At 39.6% G+C, this 19,041-nt stretch overlaps 1 protein-coding gene across 1 annotated transcript; it reads right to left on the bottom strand.

The window, feature by feature from the left end:
* Positions 1–1,596: 1,596 nt before the first annotated feature.
* On the bottom strand, positions 1,597–15,882 carry kmt5c (lysine methyltransferase 5C). The gene is made up of 9 exons (XM_070847870.1): positions 15,549–15,882; positions 14,987–15,119; positions 13,876–14,041; positions 13,599–13,708; positions 13,276–13,439; positions 11,366–11,385; positions 11,046–11,182; positions 10,732–10,904; positions 1,597–8,548 (listed from the first exon to the last, which is right to left on the bottom strand). Exons 2-9 carry the CDS (start codon positions 15,097–15,099, stop codon positions 3,186–3,188), a joined length of 6,246 nt encoding a protein of 2,081 aa, XP_070703971.1. The 5' UTR covers positions 15,100–15,119; positions 15,549–15,882; the 3' UTR covers positions 1,597–3,185.
* Positions 15,883–19,041: the final 3,159 nt, after the last annotated feature.

A 19,041-nucleotide genomic window follows, 5' to 3' on the forward strand; every position in this document is an offset into this window, starting at 1 on the left:
ACTGTAGCTTGTAACTATGTGAAGATTATTCTTTGACCTTTTGGTTGTTTGCTGTGGTGGAAATAACATGCAAAAATGGTTCAAATGTAAACATTTGATCTAAATGTCTATTTAAGAGTGGCAATCCTACAGTGTAGAAATACTGTTCCAAATAAAAGTGCTGCATTCAGAAACATTTGCATAAACATATACTCAAAGTGATCATTTTGTATAATGGTCCATTTCAGAATCGTATCTTTTTATGTTAATGTTTTATGGAATGTTATTTTTAACTTGTCACTGAAGCGGTCATAAATCAATGTCAGGTGGAGACCATTTAGGCAGGATTTTAACAATCCTATTAAAAAGGCATCTCCAGTGTTCACATATTGATTTGAAGCTTCTGATTCTGCATTAGAGCTGAGGCACAGCAAGTAATCAATTTGTTAATGAACAGAAAATGAATGAACTGTGCTTTAAAAAGGATTGATAAAGTATTTGGTTAGCAAACTTCTTGGGAAAGGGATTTTGGAAGCCTTTAGGAAGTCATTTTTCATAGTTTGACATTTTATAAACCAATTGAAAGAAAAAGAAAAAACATAATGAAAACATTTTTCAAATGGGAGCCGTAATCTGAATATGGCAATGGAGAAAATAATTTGATTATGAGGGACACAATATCGAAATATATTCATTATATAGGAATGAATGTAGAAGAAATGGGATGGATGTCTTGACCAATCGACTAAATTAGGGGTGTCCAAACTTCACTGAGGGCCACATACAGAAAAACATCCAAAGGGCTGGGCCACTCACTAGAAGTGAGCTATGCTGCTAACTTTAATCCACTAGAGGTGACGTATATCGCCTCACCTCTAGTGGATTAAAGTTGGCAAAAGAGCCCTGGTGCTCGAATTAACAGCCTTACCTCCACTTTCTTGCCCCTCGGCGGACACCGTAGATTCCTTTGCGCTCTCCTGTCCCAGCTGGAGCTCCATCCATCGTACCTCCACACAGCTCGTCCCATTTAAGTCCCATCATGCCAACTGCACCTGGCACAGCTTCAAACACATCCTCACCCGTCGTGGTGCTCTTTAGACTGCGAACATCAAGCAGCTCCTCCGTAATGCAGAAGTGATCGTCATTAGTTATTAGCTGTGCTCTCATCGCTCTCTTACGTTTCCTTAATTCTGCCATGTTGGGTCACCTGTAGCACGTTTCTTCTTCGATTACTCATTTTATAGACAAGCTGCCTCGTTCAAGACAGTTACTCCAGCTAGCGGTGAGACTAACAAGTACAATATAGTCCAGCGCAAATTCCATGTGTATTCCACTTTTTTAGAATTTCCTGCAGGCCAATGAAAATTGGACCACAGGCCGCAGTTGGCCCGCGGCCCAGAGTTTGGACTCCCCTGGACTAAATGATTACACAGATGGTCAGTCTTCCTATCACTTGTCTATAAACTGATACTTAAATACTTATGTATTTATGTTCTTTAATTTATACGTGCACACGCACCCACAGTCACAAACAAAGAATTTTTGGTCTCTTGCAATTAAGTATTAAAAGAAAGAATTAAAGAGAGGAAATACAAAAAAAGAATTAAGTATCTTTAATGATATAGGCTACATTTGTACATTTCTACAGCAGACTTCCAGTAAGACTAACTGCCAATTAGAAAAAAGACAGAGAAAGTTGAACCTGTAACAACTGAAAAATTGGATAAGATGTCAAAGGCTTTGAAATTAAATACTTGATGTAAATAATCAATTCAGTATTTTGTCCCATTAAATAATAAAAAACATTTAATAGTTTGAACAATCAATGTGAAATATAAATTACATTAAAGCACCATTTCAAGGATGAGGATATTAAAATAAATAATTGGCCTTTCCATATCAAGACAGTACATTTTCATGGTAGTAATATAAGGCTGTGCAGTCACACTTAACACTCCTGCCCAATGATGTCACATGGGTTCAACACACAGTGCGTCAAGACACGAGGCAAACGCTCGCGTGACTTCCACAATCAATAGCAAATGACTCTGCTTACAATACAAACACCTGTGAATGTGTAGCTCCATTAGTGAAAACAAAATAACAGACATTGACTATTGGAGGCGATGAACTTCTCCTTCTGTTGGTTCTGTATACTAATCATTAACACTTTCGGAAACAAAATGCAAATAAATGACAAAAGTGATAAGATTGTCACTTTTCTTGATTTAACATGGAAATATTCAAACATTTCTCTTAAACTTCCACTTGGAAGAATCCCCATTACAAAGTTCTCATTTTGTACTATACCCCAATCCATTAAGCACAACTGGCCTGTTAAAAAACAAACAAAAAAAAACATATTGCAGTTACTCCCGCTCTCTTTTCGCCCAGTAGAGTTATCCTTGAATATATATCATTTTAGTTCAGGAAATCATTTTACTGTACACTGTTCACGCACAAACCTTTCATGGATGCACTAATGACTAATGACCTTATTAAAATTTGGCAGAGCAACAGTCACGCAATGAGGTATGACAACACACCTTACTTTGATCCCTCAAGACCCGCCTGCCATAAGCATGCACGCACTCGCACACTCACACAGTTACACACACCAAGTGAGAAAAGAGCTTACTGTGAGTATAAAAGGAGGGTGAACTGTTTCAACAGGTGCTTCAAAAAGTCACAAGAACATATCAAAGACTGAGGCACAAAGCTGCCTTTTTTAAACCAACCAATACAAGTACCAGCGACCAATTACGGTGCTCCTGTCTCTACTGCCATACATGGTATAGAAAAATTCATACAGCTATGTTACAGTACAGTTAGAGGGCTTTCAATGTTTACAGGGCCTGTAAGTTCAAACTCCTAGTCACAAATATATTAATGCTTTGTTTGCTTTATGCATTTTTAATTTGGTATTCTCAGCAAATTGTAGTGGATATTTCATTTTCTAAAAATCATACAGTAGTTAAAACACACTGATAAGCCTGCTTTACATAAAACCCTGTACAAGTCATTCATATATTAACAGTCCATCAAAATAAGGATTTAGAAAAATGTCAGTCAGTGGGCTTTAATAACTGGTAGACTATGAATTACAGTGTTTACAAAAACATCTTGTGGCAGATACTTTATAATCCAGCTTGAGCAAAACAACATCTAAATGTATTCTAGGATCCAGTGACGGCGGCAGGTATCTATCAGTCTGAGTACTGGAGATCTAAGTCCACTGTGCCGTCCGTCACCACTAACCTCACTCTCTTGGGTTTTGTAGGACCCATGGAGTGAGATGTTGTAACAGGTCCATAGTGCGGAGCGCCTTGGTGTTCCCCAGGCTGGCACTGTTGCTGCATGTCCTTCCTGCAGTGCTCATCCTGACTTTTGAGCCCTGAAAATCCACCCAAGGAAAATGACGCTGGGTTAGACAGCTGGGGACCGCAGGGCTCGAGAACCAGCCGTCCCTGGGTGCCTGAAGGCTCCATCAGGCAATGGTAGGTGTAGTTAGTCGAGCCTAATCCTGGGTAACCCTCAGCCCCATCCCTGAGACCCAGGGTCAATGAGTGATCTCCACTGAAGTTTAGTACGTAAGGAGGACCTTGATAACCATAAGGGAAAGAGGCCGAAGAGGCTGAGGATTGACTCTTGCTTGCTGGTGCTGGCGTACCAGGAGGTGTACTGTGCATTACTTGGGGGCTGTTGTGCTGAGACATGGGCGATAGAGATGAGCCAAAGCTGAAATCAAAAGGGTCTTGCTGAGTATAACATGGCTGGTGCTTGTCTGATGTCAACACAGTGGATTTATCCTGTTTCAAACTCTTGTCATGTGGTGATGAATAGCCATCTGACATTTTGCTAGGAAAAAAGGAGGGTCTTGGCAGCGGTGAAAGGTTTTTATATGACATGTTGGTTTCACAACTGTTTTGTGTGTCAGACGACACCTTACTTTTACAAAAAGACTGAGGGAAAGAAGAGTTAGGTTTGTTGAAATGAGGGTGGGACCTGTTGGGGTTGTTGGAGGAACCAAGATGGCCTGCATTCTTTCCAAACCCTTGGACAGAAATGTTTCCTTTATGATGACTGTCTGCGCTAACACTTAGTTTCTGACTCTGGTGGGCACCTAATTTTTCTATTCTGGGGCTGCCAGCAGCCATGATGTCTTTACAAGGTGCACTATACAAGTTCTGACTCTGGTTCCCTCCCTGATACTTAAGCACCCTGTGAATAACTGTGGAGGTTTTCTCGTGGGATTTGAATGGATTGTCAGGAGGATTGGGATTTTTCACAGTGAAGAGATGAGGAGAGAGGAATTTGTTGGACATTTGAGGTGATGGGACGGATTTAGTCAAGCAACCTTGGGGCACTCCTCTGACTGTGTTTGGCTGACTATTTGAGAAAGACTGGGATTTATTAGGAATGGTCATACGATGGAAGGGGCCCTGGGTTTTAAGGTTAGACTGGGCTCTTAACTGACTGGTGCTCGCCTTGACGTTGATGGAGGGTTGGCTTAAAGTAATGGGAGTTTGAGATGTAACAGAAGATGATGTTGCACCAAACAACCGCGGCTTATTGACTACAGGCAGGGACTGAGTTTTGAGGTCTTCTCTGCAGAACCTCATTCCTAAATTTTTACTCATAATCCGATCTTTAGCAGTAAAATCAGAGTTGCCAAGAGCTGAAAAACTGAAGCTGGGGTTGGGTGGGTTTCTGTCTTTGGAGGTATCCCTCGCTTCACATTCCAGAGGAACAGAGTCACTTTTGGAAGAAATCAGACCTGGAAAAAACTGCAGATCCTCACTAGTAAAGTTATTTCCTGGACTGGGAGGGCCAAGGTATGGCGTTTCAGTTGTCCATGTATCAGAAGGGCTGTGAGAGAGGGGACTGCTGAAAGGATCTGTGGGCGGATCCAGTGAACACAGATCTGATGGCGAGGATGGTAGTATGTTCTGTGGCTGATAATACCCCTCAAAGTTGAGACACTGAAAGTCCAAAATATCGTCACAGCAGTTTGTGAAGCTGGGCTCACCGGAAAGCATATTATCTGCAGTTGTGAATGGAGGAGACTGGGACGGGGGCTGGATAACAGAATTAGAAGTGCTGGAACAGGCTGTTGGCTTTTCCAAAGTCTGAGATGAACACAAGCCCTCAGAGAGCCTAGAGAGACTGTTGTCAATTTGTTGGAGAGTGTGACTAAGACAAGTAGTGGGTGTTTCTACAGGCCCACACTTGCGTGTTCTCTCCATTTTGTGCCTCTCTTTCCTTCCTCCGCTGTTCATCTCTAGCCTTTCAGCGACTATATCTGAAGCTGAGGATATCACTTCCGTTTTATTCTCATTAGGGGGGGAAGACAGAGACAGTGGTGACAGAGATAAGGAAAACGGTGGCTGTTCTGTTTTCAGAAATGCAGTGTTGCTGTTCAGTCGCTGCAAAGATGGGCACTCTTCTTTGAGCTTACTAAAATCAAGACAAGCCTTCTTTTCTTTCCCTAAAATGTGACCCTTCATCTCTCTCCTAACAATTGGCTCTACTTTAACTTCAGTTTGTATGAGCCCCTCTTTGCTGTCCACCTCCCAAATATCCTCTGTCTTTCTGCGTAGTTTGATTACTGGTAAAAGAAGGCCATTTGAATCCAATTCAGGCTGCAGTTTATATTGTGACCCTGTTTCAAACAAGCAGCAGTTGTTTATAAAACGATCTTCAACTTTTGTTTCGTGCCCTAAAGCTGACAGCATATCACTGTCGTTTTTACATGTGTCTTTTTTGACTACATCTCTAAGGTCGGGATCAAGCTTCTCTTTAATTTCTACTTTGTCATTCAGTGTTTCACTAGGCCCACATACATTTTCAAGGTCTTTGTCTGATTTTACATGCGAGGAGCCATTTGTGGTTTTCCTTTCACTCAGCTTCTCACCCCGTTTTTTTAAACGGTGCAATCTACTCTTTGACTTCTTACTAGCCTGCACATGAGCCTGAGCGGCCTCCATCTCCATGTTTAAAATTGATACAGAATCCATGATGGCTTTAAAAGGATCACACGCCACCAACTCATCTCCCTTTTCTGTTTTTAAAGCCATATTTCCAAATCCTGTTCTTTGCATCTCCCATACTTTCCCCCTCCTCCTCTTAAAACGAATCTTAAAATCAAGCCCCGGCTTTGTCTCCTCCAAGCCACTCTGCTGGATCAACGTTTCCACCTCATCTTCCTCTTGAGATTCTTTTAGAATTTTACCACACTGCTCTTTGATTTTAGCGGGAATCACAGTGTGTTTCTCCTCTGAAAGCTCATCACTCTCTAGTGTATGAGGCTTGTCAATATCATCCTCATCTTGTCTCTCTAATTTACATTTTCGAACCTTCCTCAGTGAATGGCTACGCTGAACTTCATTAGCTCTGGAGCGAAGCACTCTGGCAAAGGTTGTGATCCTTTTGGGGGCCAACTTCTGGACTTCTGTTCTCCTTAGTCTGCTTTTGACATTTTTTTTCACTTTGCCACTCTGCCCTGGACATGTGGTAGGGTTCTGCCTCAGTTCTGTGCAAGAACTTAATTCAGTGGCTTCTTTAGAAGCTTGATCTGAAGCAGAAATCAAACCTTGTTCAGAGTCTATTTCCACAGAACTGCGAAATGTACGTTTCTTTAGAGGTATGTTGGACTGTGTGTGCGCCTGTGAATTTGTGTCTGGATGCAAATTAGTCGTGGTTTTTGCTGAAATTACTGACTTATGAGGTAGTGGGTTGAGGCAGGTGGCTGGTGGGTCATTATGCCTCTTTGGTGACTGAATCTGCAAAGTATCGTCACTCAACTCTGTCTTCCCTGTAGCTGGAACATCTTTGCTCAAGTGTCCCTTAGTGCTTTGCTTACCTTCTGCTTTTGTTTTCGCTGCTCTGGGCTTCATCTTTCGTCGTCTCATAATCCTCCTCTGCACTGAGCAATGGTATCTGCTTCCATTTATTTCAGTCTCTTCTCCATCCTCCTCAGCACTTTGCATTTCTTTAGAGGCAGAGGTAGAACACCCTCTTCCTACAATATGTCCACGTAATCTGTTATCTAGTAAGGATTTATCTTTTCCTAAAATATCAGACAGCAGGACCTTTGCCTGCTTTATGACAAGATCCTCATCATGCCTACTTACTGGCTGTTTACACACACTCCTAGTCATTTGTTCTGATAGTTTAACAACTCCCTCCTCCTTACATGTGTTATTTGTAACACAATGCATATTATTTTGTCCTCTAGCTTTTTCACTATGCACCATCTTAAATTCTGATTCTTTCACCTCATCCAGGGCCCTGTTATTTTTACAATCCATAACTGCAGATGCAGCATTTCTCTTTTCTTTCTGCCCTTCACTATTGCTTTTTACAATGTCTTGCTGCTCCGTTTGTATATCATCTTTTTCTTCTGACACCGTCTGTATTTCGATAACCTTGTCATTGCCCCTTTTGTCACTGTGGGATAAATCACATACAGATTCACTTGCTTGTCTTTTTCTTAAATTTACTTTATCGATGGCCTTGAAAAACATTTCCCTCACCCCTCTGTTACCTTCAGCCACGCAGATCTCTGAACTTCCTCCCTGTCTCAGCTGAGATCTGGAAACTCTTCTGTCTGACTGTTCTGTCAGAGCCGCTGGTCTAGGACACTGGCTCTGCCTGCTCCTGCCTCTTACCTCCACTCTTCCTTTCCTGTCCTCAGAGGTCTTTTCTGCTTCTACACTTTGCGGCATTGATAACCTCGTTAGGTTGACTGTGAGGTATTGCTTCAATGATATTAGTTGATTGTCCCCAGCTTTCTTCGATCTATCTGTGACACTATGACAATCTTCTAGCACGGATGAAGCTCTGATCGTCCGGTGCTGCGTTTGCTCAACAGCTGGGACCTGAGCCGTGGCAATGATGCAGGTTTCAGTGCTGCTGCACTTGTTGCTTTGACTCTCTGTGATCCTTTTTTCAGTCTTCTCTTGTTTTATTGCACTGCAGGTTTTTTCAGTTTCAACAGGGTGACAAACGGTCGTAGTGTTGTCTGTGTTACTGGACCCCGTTTGACGTGTGAGCGCAGCCTGAGCCATGCTCCTTGTTCTTGAAGACATCCTCTTGTGAACTTCTAGCCTTTCCACCACTTTGACATTTGACTTCCCATTAAGGCCAGCGTTACTTATTGCAGGTGTACTTTTCTGATGAAGTGGCATGGAGGAATCTAGAGTAAAAGGCTTCAAGTTCACCTCACTGTTGTTATTCTCTTCACCAGTCGAATTCAGTTGATTTAGCCCGTTATCTTTTGGCATCAGGTCCTCCAGTTGTTGAAGCAAGGCTCTTTCTTTGCTTTTTGGATCCTTACAGTTGAGTAAGAAATCCACTGAGTGGCGCCGTAATCTGATTCTAAGGTCCTTCAGAGAAACTTGGGACAAAAGTGGAACTGTCCGACACTGTTGGACTGTGGAGGATTTCAATGGGTGCTTTCCTGATCGTCTGTGCTTCTCTCGTCTCCACTTTTTTGTTTGACTAAATTTTCTGTTCTTCAAGGCGTTTCTCCTCATCTGCTGGGTAAAGGAATTCCTTGAGGGGATGGCTGTGAATGAAAGAGAACAAAGAAGCAGTTGAACTTGAAGCTGCTGTATACAAAAGCATCTCTTTTGCCAGTATCAACATAAGCAGTGCATGAAAGTCAAGGTTACTTAAAAGATGAAAACACTGAAATTCTATTGTATTCAATTATCAAATAATGGTAACTACGATACAAAGAATTTAGCAATATAAATCAAGTGACCAATTCATTAAACTGCTTAAATTTTTTATCTATAGATAGATTCTATCTATCTAAAGTTAGTCTGTGGTGATGCTTGGAAAGTTGTCGGACAGAAGTGCTGTCTATCCAGCCAGTTTGAGCATATTTTCTCTTCACCAGGAAGTAATCAATCATGTCCGTTGGCCCAAAACACATCGCAGCAACAGTGGAACATATTACAAATGGTATGATTCTATATCTGTTTTACTATTTTGATTAAAACCTCTGTTTTCTCCAAACTTAGTCACAGTGAATATATGTATCCAGACATTAAATGTGAATAAAAAAGAAAAAAAACACACACACACGAGAAAACATCAGAGAATCATTCAACTACCAATCCATATACAACATTGAATGGTCTGACAACTCCTTGCAACAGTAGTGGAGTTTGTGACAAACAGAATGTTGTTTCCTCCATCTGCAAGTAAAAAAGTCCACCAACCAGAGGAAACAATCCCCCCCCCCGCATTACTGCGCCTTCAAGCATGTAAAAACTTAAGTGTCTCAATCAAATTATTTCATATCGCACAATGGAAATCTTTTGCTTAACTTTTACTGATAGTGCTGTCTTCACCAAGGTAACACTAGCAAAAGAAAGCAAAAGTCTTTTAACACAATTTATCAAGTAGTAAATTTTCCATGTTATACCAAATCCTTACATCATGAAGAAGCAACACAATATTCTTCCTAAAGCAGGCCCAACGTACTTGTAGATCATATTTCAAAAATGCTTTTATAATCACAGCCGGAATCCCTGCATTCACAGTAATTACAGAGCTATTCAACACTCCCATCTGTTTCCAAACAGTGAGACAAAATTGTCCATGAACCACTAACTGACTGCATTAGCCTGATCTTGTTACAGGTCTAACATGGCACAGAGATGTCTGGTGGACTTAAATGATATTTCAGCAGCAGATAAGGCTGGTTTCAAAGCAATAAAAAAAAAAAAAAAGACACTTAGATGATTTTCAAGTTTTTCTTAGTTTTATCATGTTTGACGCATAAAAAAAACCTGTGCCTTTTTCCATTCTATTGTCATAGCACTGCAATTTTAGTATGTGAAAATTTGAGGTGATCATGAATCACAGCATGATCGAAGCTGCCCCACAGTTGTTTGCATACTGTCTCCACAGAAGTCAGTCAGGTGATATTTTTGGAAGCAAACACAACAAGAACAGCATTTATACTAACAATTCAATACAATGGAGTGTTTAACTGATTATCATTATTACTATTTATGTATTCATTTTTATGCAAGTGTTTGTTAACTTACATGTTTTGTGCCTGAGGACGCCTTTTAAAATGAGATGGTGCATCTCAAGAGGTTTATCCTTTAATTACATTTTAAGAGTAAAAAAAAAAAAAGATCCAAAAATTTGTTCATATTCTAATCTGCAAAAGGGCTTAATTTAGCAATTCTGAGCTCAATAGACTTGATGTTGTGGTTTTTGCTTTTGCATATAGTGTAAACCATTTCTATTGCCAACTCAAATGAAATTTAAATGGAACAAACAATAACAATATCATCAGTCACTGCCCTACTAACCTACAGCTGCATGTACTTGTTCTTGATAAATGAACACAAAATTAATTAGAAAATTTCTCACCTTTGCAACAACAACAGCATTTAAAGAAATCTTTAAAAAAAGAATAGATGGCACGCTTTGTCCAGTTTCCCTGGACAAAAATCTGACTGATGCACACTAGATTTAAACCTGGAATTCAATCAGCATTGGTTGCTCTTAAGGCTTTTAATTTGTTATTCTTGACAATACTGCGGTATAATTGCATTGTACAGGTAGTACTCCTGTTAGTGAGTTTTAAGCCACTTCTGTGATGCTTTCATTTTAACTACTGCTAATGGTACTTAAAATTGTTGTCATTGCTGTGCTACTAATTACTTTTTTAATGACCAACTGATTAGAGAAAGATAATATTAGAGAAAATCCTTTAACAGTTACCTTTAAAGATACCTGAGTGTATTCCTGGTATTGTTGGCCTTGTAGGAAAGTGACCCTTCTCTCTGTGATGACGAAGATATCTCTCTCTCAGGCGGTACTTTTGGCCCACAGGGTCCTTTGTTTCTTCACATTCAGGCTGCTTCCCTCTGTGTTTGAAGTGACCCTCTCCATTCCTACAAAATAATTAAAATTACAAAAGAAATCAGTTAAAACATCTACCAGTTTTTATCATATCTGATTTTTTTCAAAATCTACAATTCTGAACAAAAACCACACCATAATAAAGACAATGTCTGATCAGACGAAGGACACACCTTTCACAGGTGCAGCATTCACACATTTCGTTTCCTTCCCCAAAAAAGCTGGCACCATAGTAACACGTGATCTCCTCCCCAGGTGAGATAGGTCGAATCACTTCAACACATGCAATATTCTTCTCACCAGGGACAAACTGGGCGGGTGAAAAAAGGGAAAGAAAAAAAACAGCAAAAGACAAAGACAAAGGTTGGTTGGCCCATGGGATACATTAACACAGAGCAGTTCAGAAACAGAAGGTTTGATTCAGTGTCTAAAATACAAGCCTTAATATACATGATAAATCTAGATCTCTTGATACAGAAATACTGCTGATTACCTTGCAGTTTGGTTTGCAGTCTTCAATCCAAAAGGACAAGCAGAGAGAAAAACACAGATAAAAGATTTCAAGTTATTAATTCAAATCACATTGATGTATAAGGAACTCAGCATTTTGTTGATCAGCTGGCTTGTACTGAATTCATTTTGCAAAGGCTCAAAAGCTAAGCTGATTAACTCTCAAACACTATTAAAAGATCTCGTAAGAAACGGCTCTCTGAGAGGACAAAAGAATTAACTACAATTTCACTGGACCATTGTACACATTACAATTCAGTTCACACCATGGGCTGACATGAGGTCCACGAAGAGCAAGCTGCTTGTGTTTATCTGTTCTAATGACTTCTGTGATTGACAAAATGGTCATCTAATGAATTTATGAATTGAAAAAAAACATACAAATTATCCACTATGCCCTTGTCCTGTGGATAATGTGTGCATCTAACATTTACTGTTGATTAAGCTGCTGAGTTCTTCTCGAGTAATCATTTGGTCTATAACATGTCATTAAATAGTGATTTATCAAAATTTCCCACAGCCAAAGCTGACTTAGTTAGTTAGTTATTCACTTATTTAGCAACAAAATTCTGTTAACTTTAAGTTATTTAATATCAACACATTTATTCTTCCCAAGGTGTATGTAGTAGCCTTCTTACATCAGATAGTCATTTTGACCACATAAATTGTAAGAACATTTGGATATATCGCTGAAATGTTTCACATAACAAAAAAGTACTTCATGATAACGATCATAACTACAAAAATATTTAAAGCCTTAAGCACAACCAATAACACTGGAATAAAACTATAGTTAAACTATAGGTCTCTATCAATATGTAAGTCAGTAATAAAAAACACCATTAGAAAACAAATGAAAACAAAAGACAGAATAGTTGAGTAGTGTGACTGCATGTAATAAAAGACCTGTCAATCAGTTAGGAGCTTCCAGTCTTGTGTTTTGACTATTAGTATTTAAATGACCTTTTGCTGACATTCGGATCAGACTGTGCCTTTGAAAATTGACTCCTTAGAGCAGGGGTGTCAAACTCAATCAAAGAAAGGGCCAAAATTTAAAACACGGTCTTAGTCGCGGGCCAAACAGGCTCAACATTTAGTTTTTTTTATATATATATATATATAAAATTTATTTTTTTTTTTATTTTTATTTTTTTATCCAGAAATATGAATGTAAACAGCCAAACTTCTACAACTTTTCTTCAATAAAATAAATAGAATTTTAAATAATTTTTTTCTTTTTTGTACTATCCTGATGTTTTGTCTCATAGTGTCGTCTTATATTTATATTCTTTAATTATGGCCACTTCAGCTCCACAAACAAGACACACAGGTTCACCTCCGACAGACAAACAGGTAAAACTCTGCCCCCCACCTGCTTTGAAAGTCTCTGTTTTCAAACTCCACTTTTCCTTTAGCCATTTATTTTGGGGGGGGCTAGCTTAATGGCGCGTTTCCACTTGTACCTACTCCGTACCTACTCCGAGTAGAGCTGAGTAGGTCCTAGTGGAAAAGCGCCATAAGTGTCGCTATAACATCGCTGATCGATGTATTGATCTGCTGATCGGTGTGCCATTATACCTGCGGGAGGAGGGGCTGCTGCACGGGTCCTGACGGCAGCTGTTCAGTGCATTGTGGGATTTGTAGTATTAGAGGTGGGAGTGCTGTTTACCGACGGGCCATTCTTAATAGTCACATGAAATTATCTCGCGGGCCGTACATAATTGTATCGCGGGCCACATCCGGCCCGCGGGCCTTGAGTTTGACATATGTGCCTTAGAGGTAAGATGTTCTCCTTATGATACGCCCAGGCAGGCACTCCCATCAGCTATGAAAATTGTGAATTGGTATATCTGTGTACACGTAAGAATGAGTCATAAACTCAGACAAACTCACCATGGTTAATGAAAGCTGCAGGACCAAGCCAAAGCTGAGCACAGCGTTTGCGTGTGGAATACATAACACTGAAGTCATTGACTCCTGCCCTCAGCACAGCGCTGTCAGTGGGGCTCAGCTCTGCTATGCAGCCCAGCAGGACCTCCACGCGCTCTCCTGCAAACCTGCAGAGCAACAATTCAAGCATTACATATCTATAACCACAAAAATAAAAACAAAACCAACACAGTCCAGGACATGCAGCACTTATTGCCAGCTTACATGCCTACTTATCAGCTACATGCTGCCTGAACAAATACAATGTTAAGAGTTTGTCTGATTACCAGTGCCTTGTTGAGGTTATCTTTGCTCCATTGGTCTCTGAGGAGTATCTGTCACAGGACTCTATCTTGACACCACTATCCAACAGGAAGGCACTGAGGTAGCGATAAACCTGCAGACATCATAGATGGCTTAGATTGTGTTCTCAAATTCAAAAATAGATGGTCGTTTTTTATGGACATAATACAGACACTAATATAGGGAGAACATCAAGCATATAAGTCACAATAAGTCAAATGTTAATTTGTGATTTTTTTTGTAAGTGAAACATTGGCCTACATGTTGCCTCAGTAGCTCCTGTCGATGGCTTCCCAAAGCATTAAAGTAGTCGCCAGCCAGTTCGCCCACTGTCAGCGCCTCAAACGTAGCAATGAAATCATGCGTACGCTGAAAGCGCAACAAGGTCTCTTTAAGATTACCCCAACGTCGGATCTCTGGTGGGGGGCTAAAGAGGGGAGAAAAGCAGATGATGGTATTAAAGGGAGCAGAAACAATCACATGACAAAGTCTAAAACACAAAATCTGTGTTAGTCAAAGGTGTGTCTGTGTTAAGCAATATTTATCTGGAATTTTAAATATAAATTCCAGTTTGTCAGTTAAGACTTCTTGGCCTGTTCAAAGAGGACACCATTTACAGAGAAATTTAATTGAAGATTTCCATCACTTGATGATCTTAAGAGAATATAAAATCACAAAAACTGCAAAATCCGTCACCAGTTAAACTGACATAAAAATAGGGCTAAATGATAAAAAAAGCGTTGTTAAAAATTGAGATGATCACTAATTATTTGTGCATCGTTCCCGGTAAAATAGTTCAACTGTATTGAATATTCTAACATCCCAGAAAATTTGCATCATTTACACTGAACTTCATAAACTCATTACTTATTATTACTCAAATTTGCATAAAATAAACTAATTGTTTAATACAAATGACTAATAAACTATTATTATAATCATATAAAAAGTGGCAGCACACTTGCAGATAGCTTGCAGCCACAAAGCATTGGAAGCCAAAAGCAACAAATACAGCATCATCACAACAAACTTATACAACTTTCAAACGCTACTGCAGCATGTGTACACAAACTGCTGTGTTGATCTACGCAACACTTTGAAATACACTTACTTTAATTCTAAATGGAGTGACAGAGTGCATGAACTTTGTTGAACAGACACAGGACAATAAACTGCTATTTGATTCCACACACACTATAATTTACTAAATGAAGAAATGTTTAACTTATGTGTCATGTCATGCATATACATCTCCCAGTAAACAAACGAGAGAGAAAAGGCAAGAATAGTGTACTGAACTGTTTAAATACTGATGTGACTGAATTTTACTTGTGATACTGGCTGAATTGACATTTCCGGAGTGACACTTTACCTAATGTTCATTTTGTGGGTGCTGAAGCCCAGCAAAGGGTCCAGCACCAAACCGGTGGCCAGGTCATCGGTCTCACACAGCTCCTTCACACTCATTCTAGTGCATCCGTCCATTGCCTCCCACCATCAGCATGCTGCAATCACAGGGTCAGAGTACCGCTATGACAACAACAACAACAAACCACAATTATCAGGAGTTGTGCATTTTAGCAGAACCAGTTTGCAAATGATACATTAACATAACACTAATTACTTTTTAAAGTTGGCTCACAACTCCGCCATGAAGCCCGGTCTTAATCTATATTCTGTACACCAGTGAATGATAACGTTATGTATACGTAAGGAATGCGACTGGATTCATATTAGCTGCCATAGCAGATTAGCTTAGCATGTCAGCTTGCTAGGAAAATACAGTCGGGTATCAGCTGAGGATTGAGGAAGCTAACATTATGGTAGCACTAGCGGCCTGCAGCTAACGTAACATTACTGCACCGCATCGTTGGTGAAATACAAGTAGTGTGAAGCAATGCGCTCTCACAGTGACACATGCATCGAAAACCTACCTGGGAGTCTTTTGTAGTCAACGAAAGTATCGTCAGATAGACAATTTATCGCAAGCGGCTCGCTTGCTTTGGCTCCTGTTCACCTGGGAAGGAAAGTTAGCCTAGCAACATCACCAACTAGCTTTCCGCCGTACTGCTGGATAGCCCAACCAGCGTACGAAAATGGAGTCTCCTCGTCACTTCTGGAATTTGTCCGTTTTTTGACGACTGCGAATCCCAAATAAGAATTGTAAAAAGCAGAAATGCACCACACACGACAATAACCTAGCTTGAAAATCTATATGTTATGTAGCTAGCTAACTAGCTTTACACAACGCTCATCTAATAGCAAAAGTTGATGGGCAACGTCCAGTGCAACCGAACTATTATTAACCACGCCCACAAGCTGTGTTATTCGCTGAGGTCAAGGTCAATTTTACAAGAAGTTCTGTAATTGGCCAGTCTTTGGATGGGTGGGGCCATGTGTCTTCGTTTACTCTACTATCTGTACTACGTTAATACTGTTGTAGAGCATTTCACCTAATCACTCACAGGGATGGCTAACCTGTGTGGAGTACATGGAGATGCTGTCACTAAGAGCAATACCATGACCTGCCCGCTAATGCATGATAGTAAAGCCAAACATATATCGTGGCTGCGCTGTGAATTAGATGAATAAGGATGGGATTGTTTGGCACAGATGACATTTGCATACAGTTGTAATTAGTGAGTTACTCGCTATTACTAGTGTTTTGGAGAGGTACAATTAAATGTTTTTTATAATAACCCAGCTTTATTGAAGAATGTAAGATGCATAGCTGAAATCACTGTTCTGTTCATAGTCAAACAGCCAGTATTTTTATACTGATCTTATTTATTCAATTATTGGGTGGCAGAAATTGAACATAACATGTATGGAAGGCTTTGAGTGAGATAGAAAGTCATCATTTTTTATGCTTCTCAATTTATCATGTTTTTAAGTACAAACCTCCTTTACTACTGTGTGTGCAGACCCATGCAAACCTTTGAAGCACCAGAAACATTATTAAGAGTCAGGGTCTTGTCTAGTGCTACTGTATTTATTAAATTGTTGATCACTTTAAAGGGGTTAAATGTTCCAATCTTCTGGTCTGAGCTCTGGGTTTTGTTTACATTTGGATCACAGATAGTTAACTTTCAAAGATTACATTATCTCACACACTGCTTGAAATGCACACATTTGCACACCTTCTTATCGTTGAATACCAAATTTACCTTTGAAATACAGTGTGTCAAAGTCCAGGTTGATACATTATGACCACCCACTTTTAACAGAGACAAACAACTGGACAACAATCCAGGGTCGCGCTCTTGCATATTTTACAGTGCGTCAAGGCAATTAAGCTCTATTATACATCAGTAATCTCCAAGAAGTTGAGGTGAAACATCACATCATAAAGGCTCAGCTGAGGTATTTCATGTAGCTGAATGAATACATCCATCAGATTGTGGTCAGTTTTTACACAGTTATCAATGAGTGTATACTCAACCTCTTTACTGCAGAAGGTAACTGGTTCCACCTGTCAACCTTTCATCCTGGCAAACACATCGTCCAGGCTCTCCTGGCAATAATAATTGCCAGGAGTCATTGTCATGTTATGTATTTTTGCCTGTTCATACCTGTAATATAGTCTGTTCACACCAACCCAGCTCACGTTCAGTTTCTTATTTCTTATCTCTTGTAAGAACATTTCAAGCACAAGCTATGATGCTGCTTCTGGTGAGGATGCAAGTCTGGTTCATCAGTCAGCAGGATGATTTACGGGCCGACGGATGGTGACTTCACTCTACAGAAACATCAGGCTGCACCATCATACATCTACAGGATCCATCACAAGCAACACTGATGTACCCCCTGATGTGAATACCGCAGATATGGCCCTCTATTAGATGTTTCATCAAAAACTAATACTGTTTGATGTCATCTATTAGATATATATATTTGTTGTTAGAGGGAGTTATATACACTTATACAGTTGCACACAAACGCATAAATGTCTCCTATTTTAGGGTATATAGAGACATCTAATTTCCATTTGGGATTTTTCAAACCCTAGCAATATCATTTAGCATTTTGTCATATCAACAAATTAAACACATTAAGAAGTTTGCTTTTGAAGGTCTGCATGAAATAAAACAGATTTTTGGGGGTTGGCTGTATTTCAGTCAAAAGCAGCAGACTGGACAATTTCACTTATTTTAATGCAGCCGTTTTGGCTCGCTGCCTGAGATGTTCTTACTGTACTTGCAGCACACGTCACAGTTTTTATCCCAGCTTGTGACAGCAAACCATAAAAGATAAGCAAAGGGGAAAAGATAAAGACCACAAAGACAGGGAACAGAGATGGAGGCAAGTCCTGCTGCCGAATCCCAGCGCCATTTTTAAAACAAGAGGAAGGAATAGCCTGGCAGCATTTATTTGTTTCTCTGTTTTTCATAAAGCAGATCATGGTCAATGGACTCTTCTTGATTTGATAAAGTCTCTGTGTGCTGTCTGAGCAGGTGCCATTAAATAAATAAATAAGAAAATAACACACACAGGTATAAAGAGGCCTCCCGCAATAAAATCAGCCTGGAGGCAGGAAAGACGTGTAAACATTACTACACTCCCAGTAACGTTGTATCACTCTTTTCTAGTAGCTGCTGCAACTTTCCTGTAGTTTTCATGTAATAGTAAATTAGATTATTAGAAAGAAAACCAGACACAAATATACAAATTCTATGTTTTATTTCTACCTTGTAACAGAGACAATTTGTGATTGATTTGAAAACAAATGAAATACAAATAAAAAATACAGTTAAATTTCTGTTGTTTCTTTTCCCTTAATTGTAATAATCTAATCATTTCATAACTACCCAGCGACAGTGCATGGTGCAAAACATCCCTGATTGATTAAAAAATCCTACACTAATAAGCTCGCAGTATCTAGGATTAAATTTGTCAATAAAAACAATATGAACTAAAAAGAAAGTAAGTAAAGACCAGATTCTTAGAGGTAATAACAACAGTGAATATAGAGTGACAATTAAAAAAAATGTTAAAAGCAGAGGTTTGTACAGCTATGAAAATGGGAATGAAAGTGGCCTTTAGCGGGCCATTTATTCAGAAGACAGAGATCTACAAGTTCCATAAAGTTTTAGCACTATATAATCTCTTACAAGAGCCACTTAACTGTTTTGCATTGTTGAAGACACCATCTCTCTCCACTGGAGATGGCCTCTACAGCATCTTAACTCTCAAGCCTTGTATTAACTGTTTGTTACCTTATTAGACTTTAATATCATAAAATTCTGTACATCATATCAATTCGATCCACAAAAGGTGGGCCCGCATCATTTACAAAACAAAAGACATGACCTTCAAAGCACCCGATAACTCTGAACATTGTCTCCCCATGGACTCACCAGCGCGCCACTGTTGGCCTCAACTCATTTCAATTTAGTCACCTTAAAACACGAACAGAAACTGCAAGTC

Source organism: Pempheris klunzingeri, chromosome 17 (assembly GCF_042242105.1).
Source record: "Pempheris klunzingeri isolate RE-2024b chromosome 17, fPemKlu1.hap1, whole genome shotgun sequence".
In the NCBI taxonomy this organism is placed as follows: Eukaryota; Metazoa; Chordata; class Actinopteri; order Acropomatiformes; family Pempheridae; genus Pempheris; species Pempheris klunzingeri.

Bases quoted from the DNA above. Each gene is read 5' to 3' on its own strand.
- kmt5c (XM_070847870.1), bottom strand. From the start codon at position 15,099: ATGGACGGATGCACTAGAATGAGTGTGAAGGAGCTGTGTGAGACCGAT. The intron at 11,386-13,275 runs GTGAGTTTGTCT...TTTGGATTGAAG, and splicing joins TGCAGCTTTCATTAACCATG to ACTGCAAACCAAACTGCAAG. The intron at 8,549-10,731 runs GTAACTGTTAAA...TTTCATTCACAG, and splicing joins ACACTCAGGTATCTTTAAAG to CCATCCCCTCAAGGAATTCC.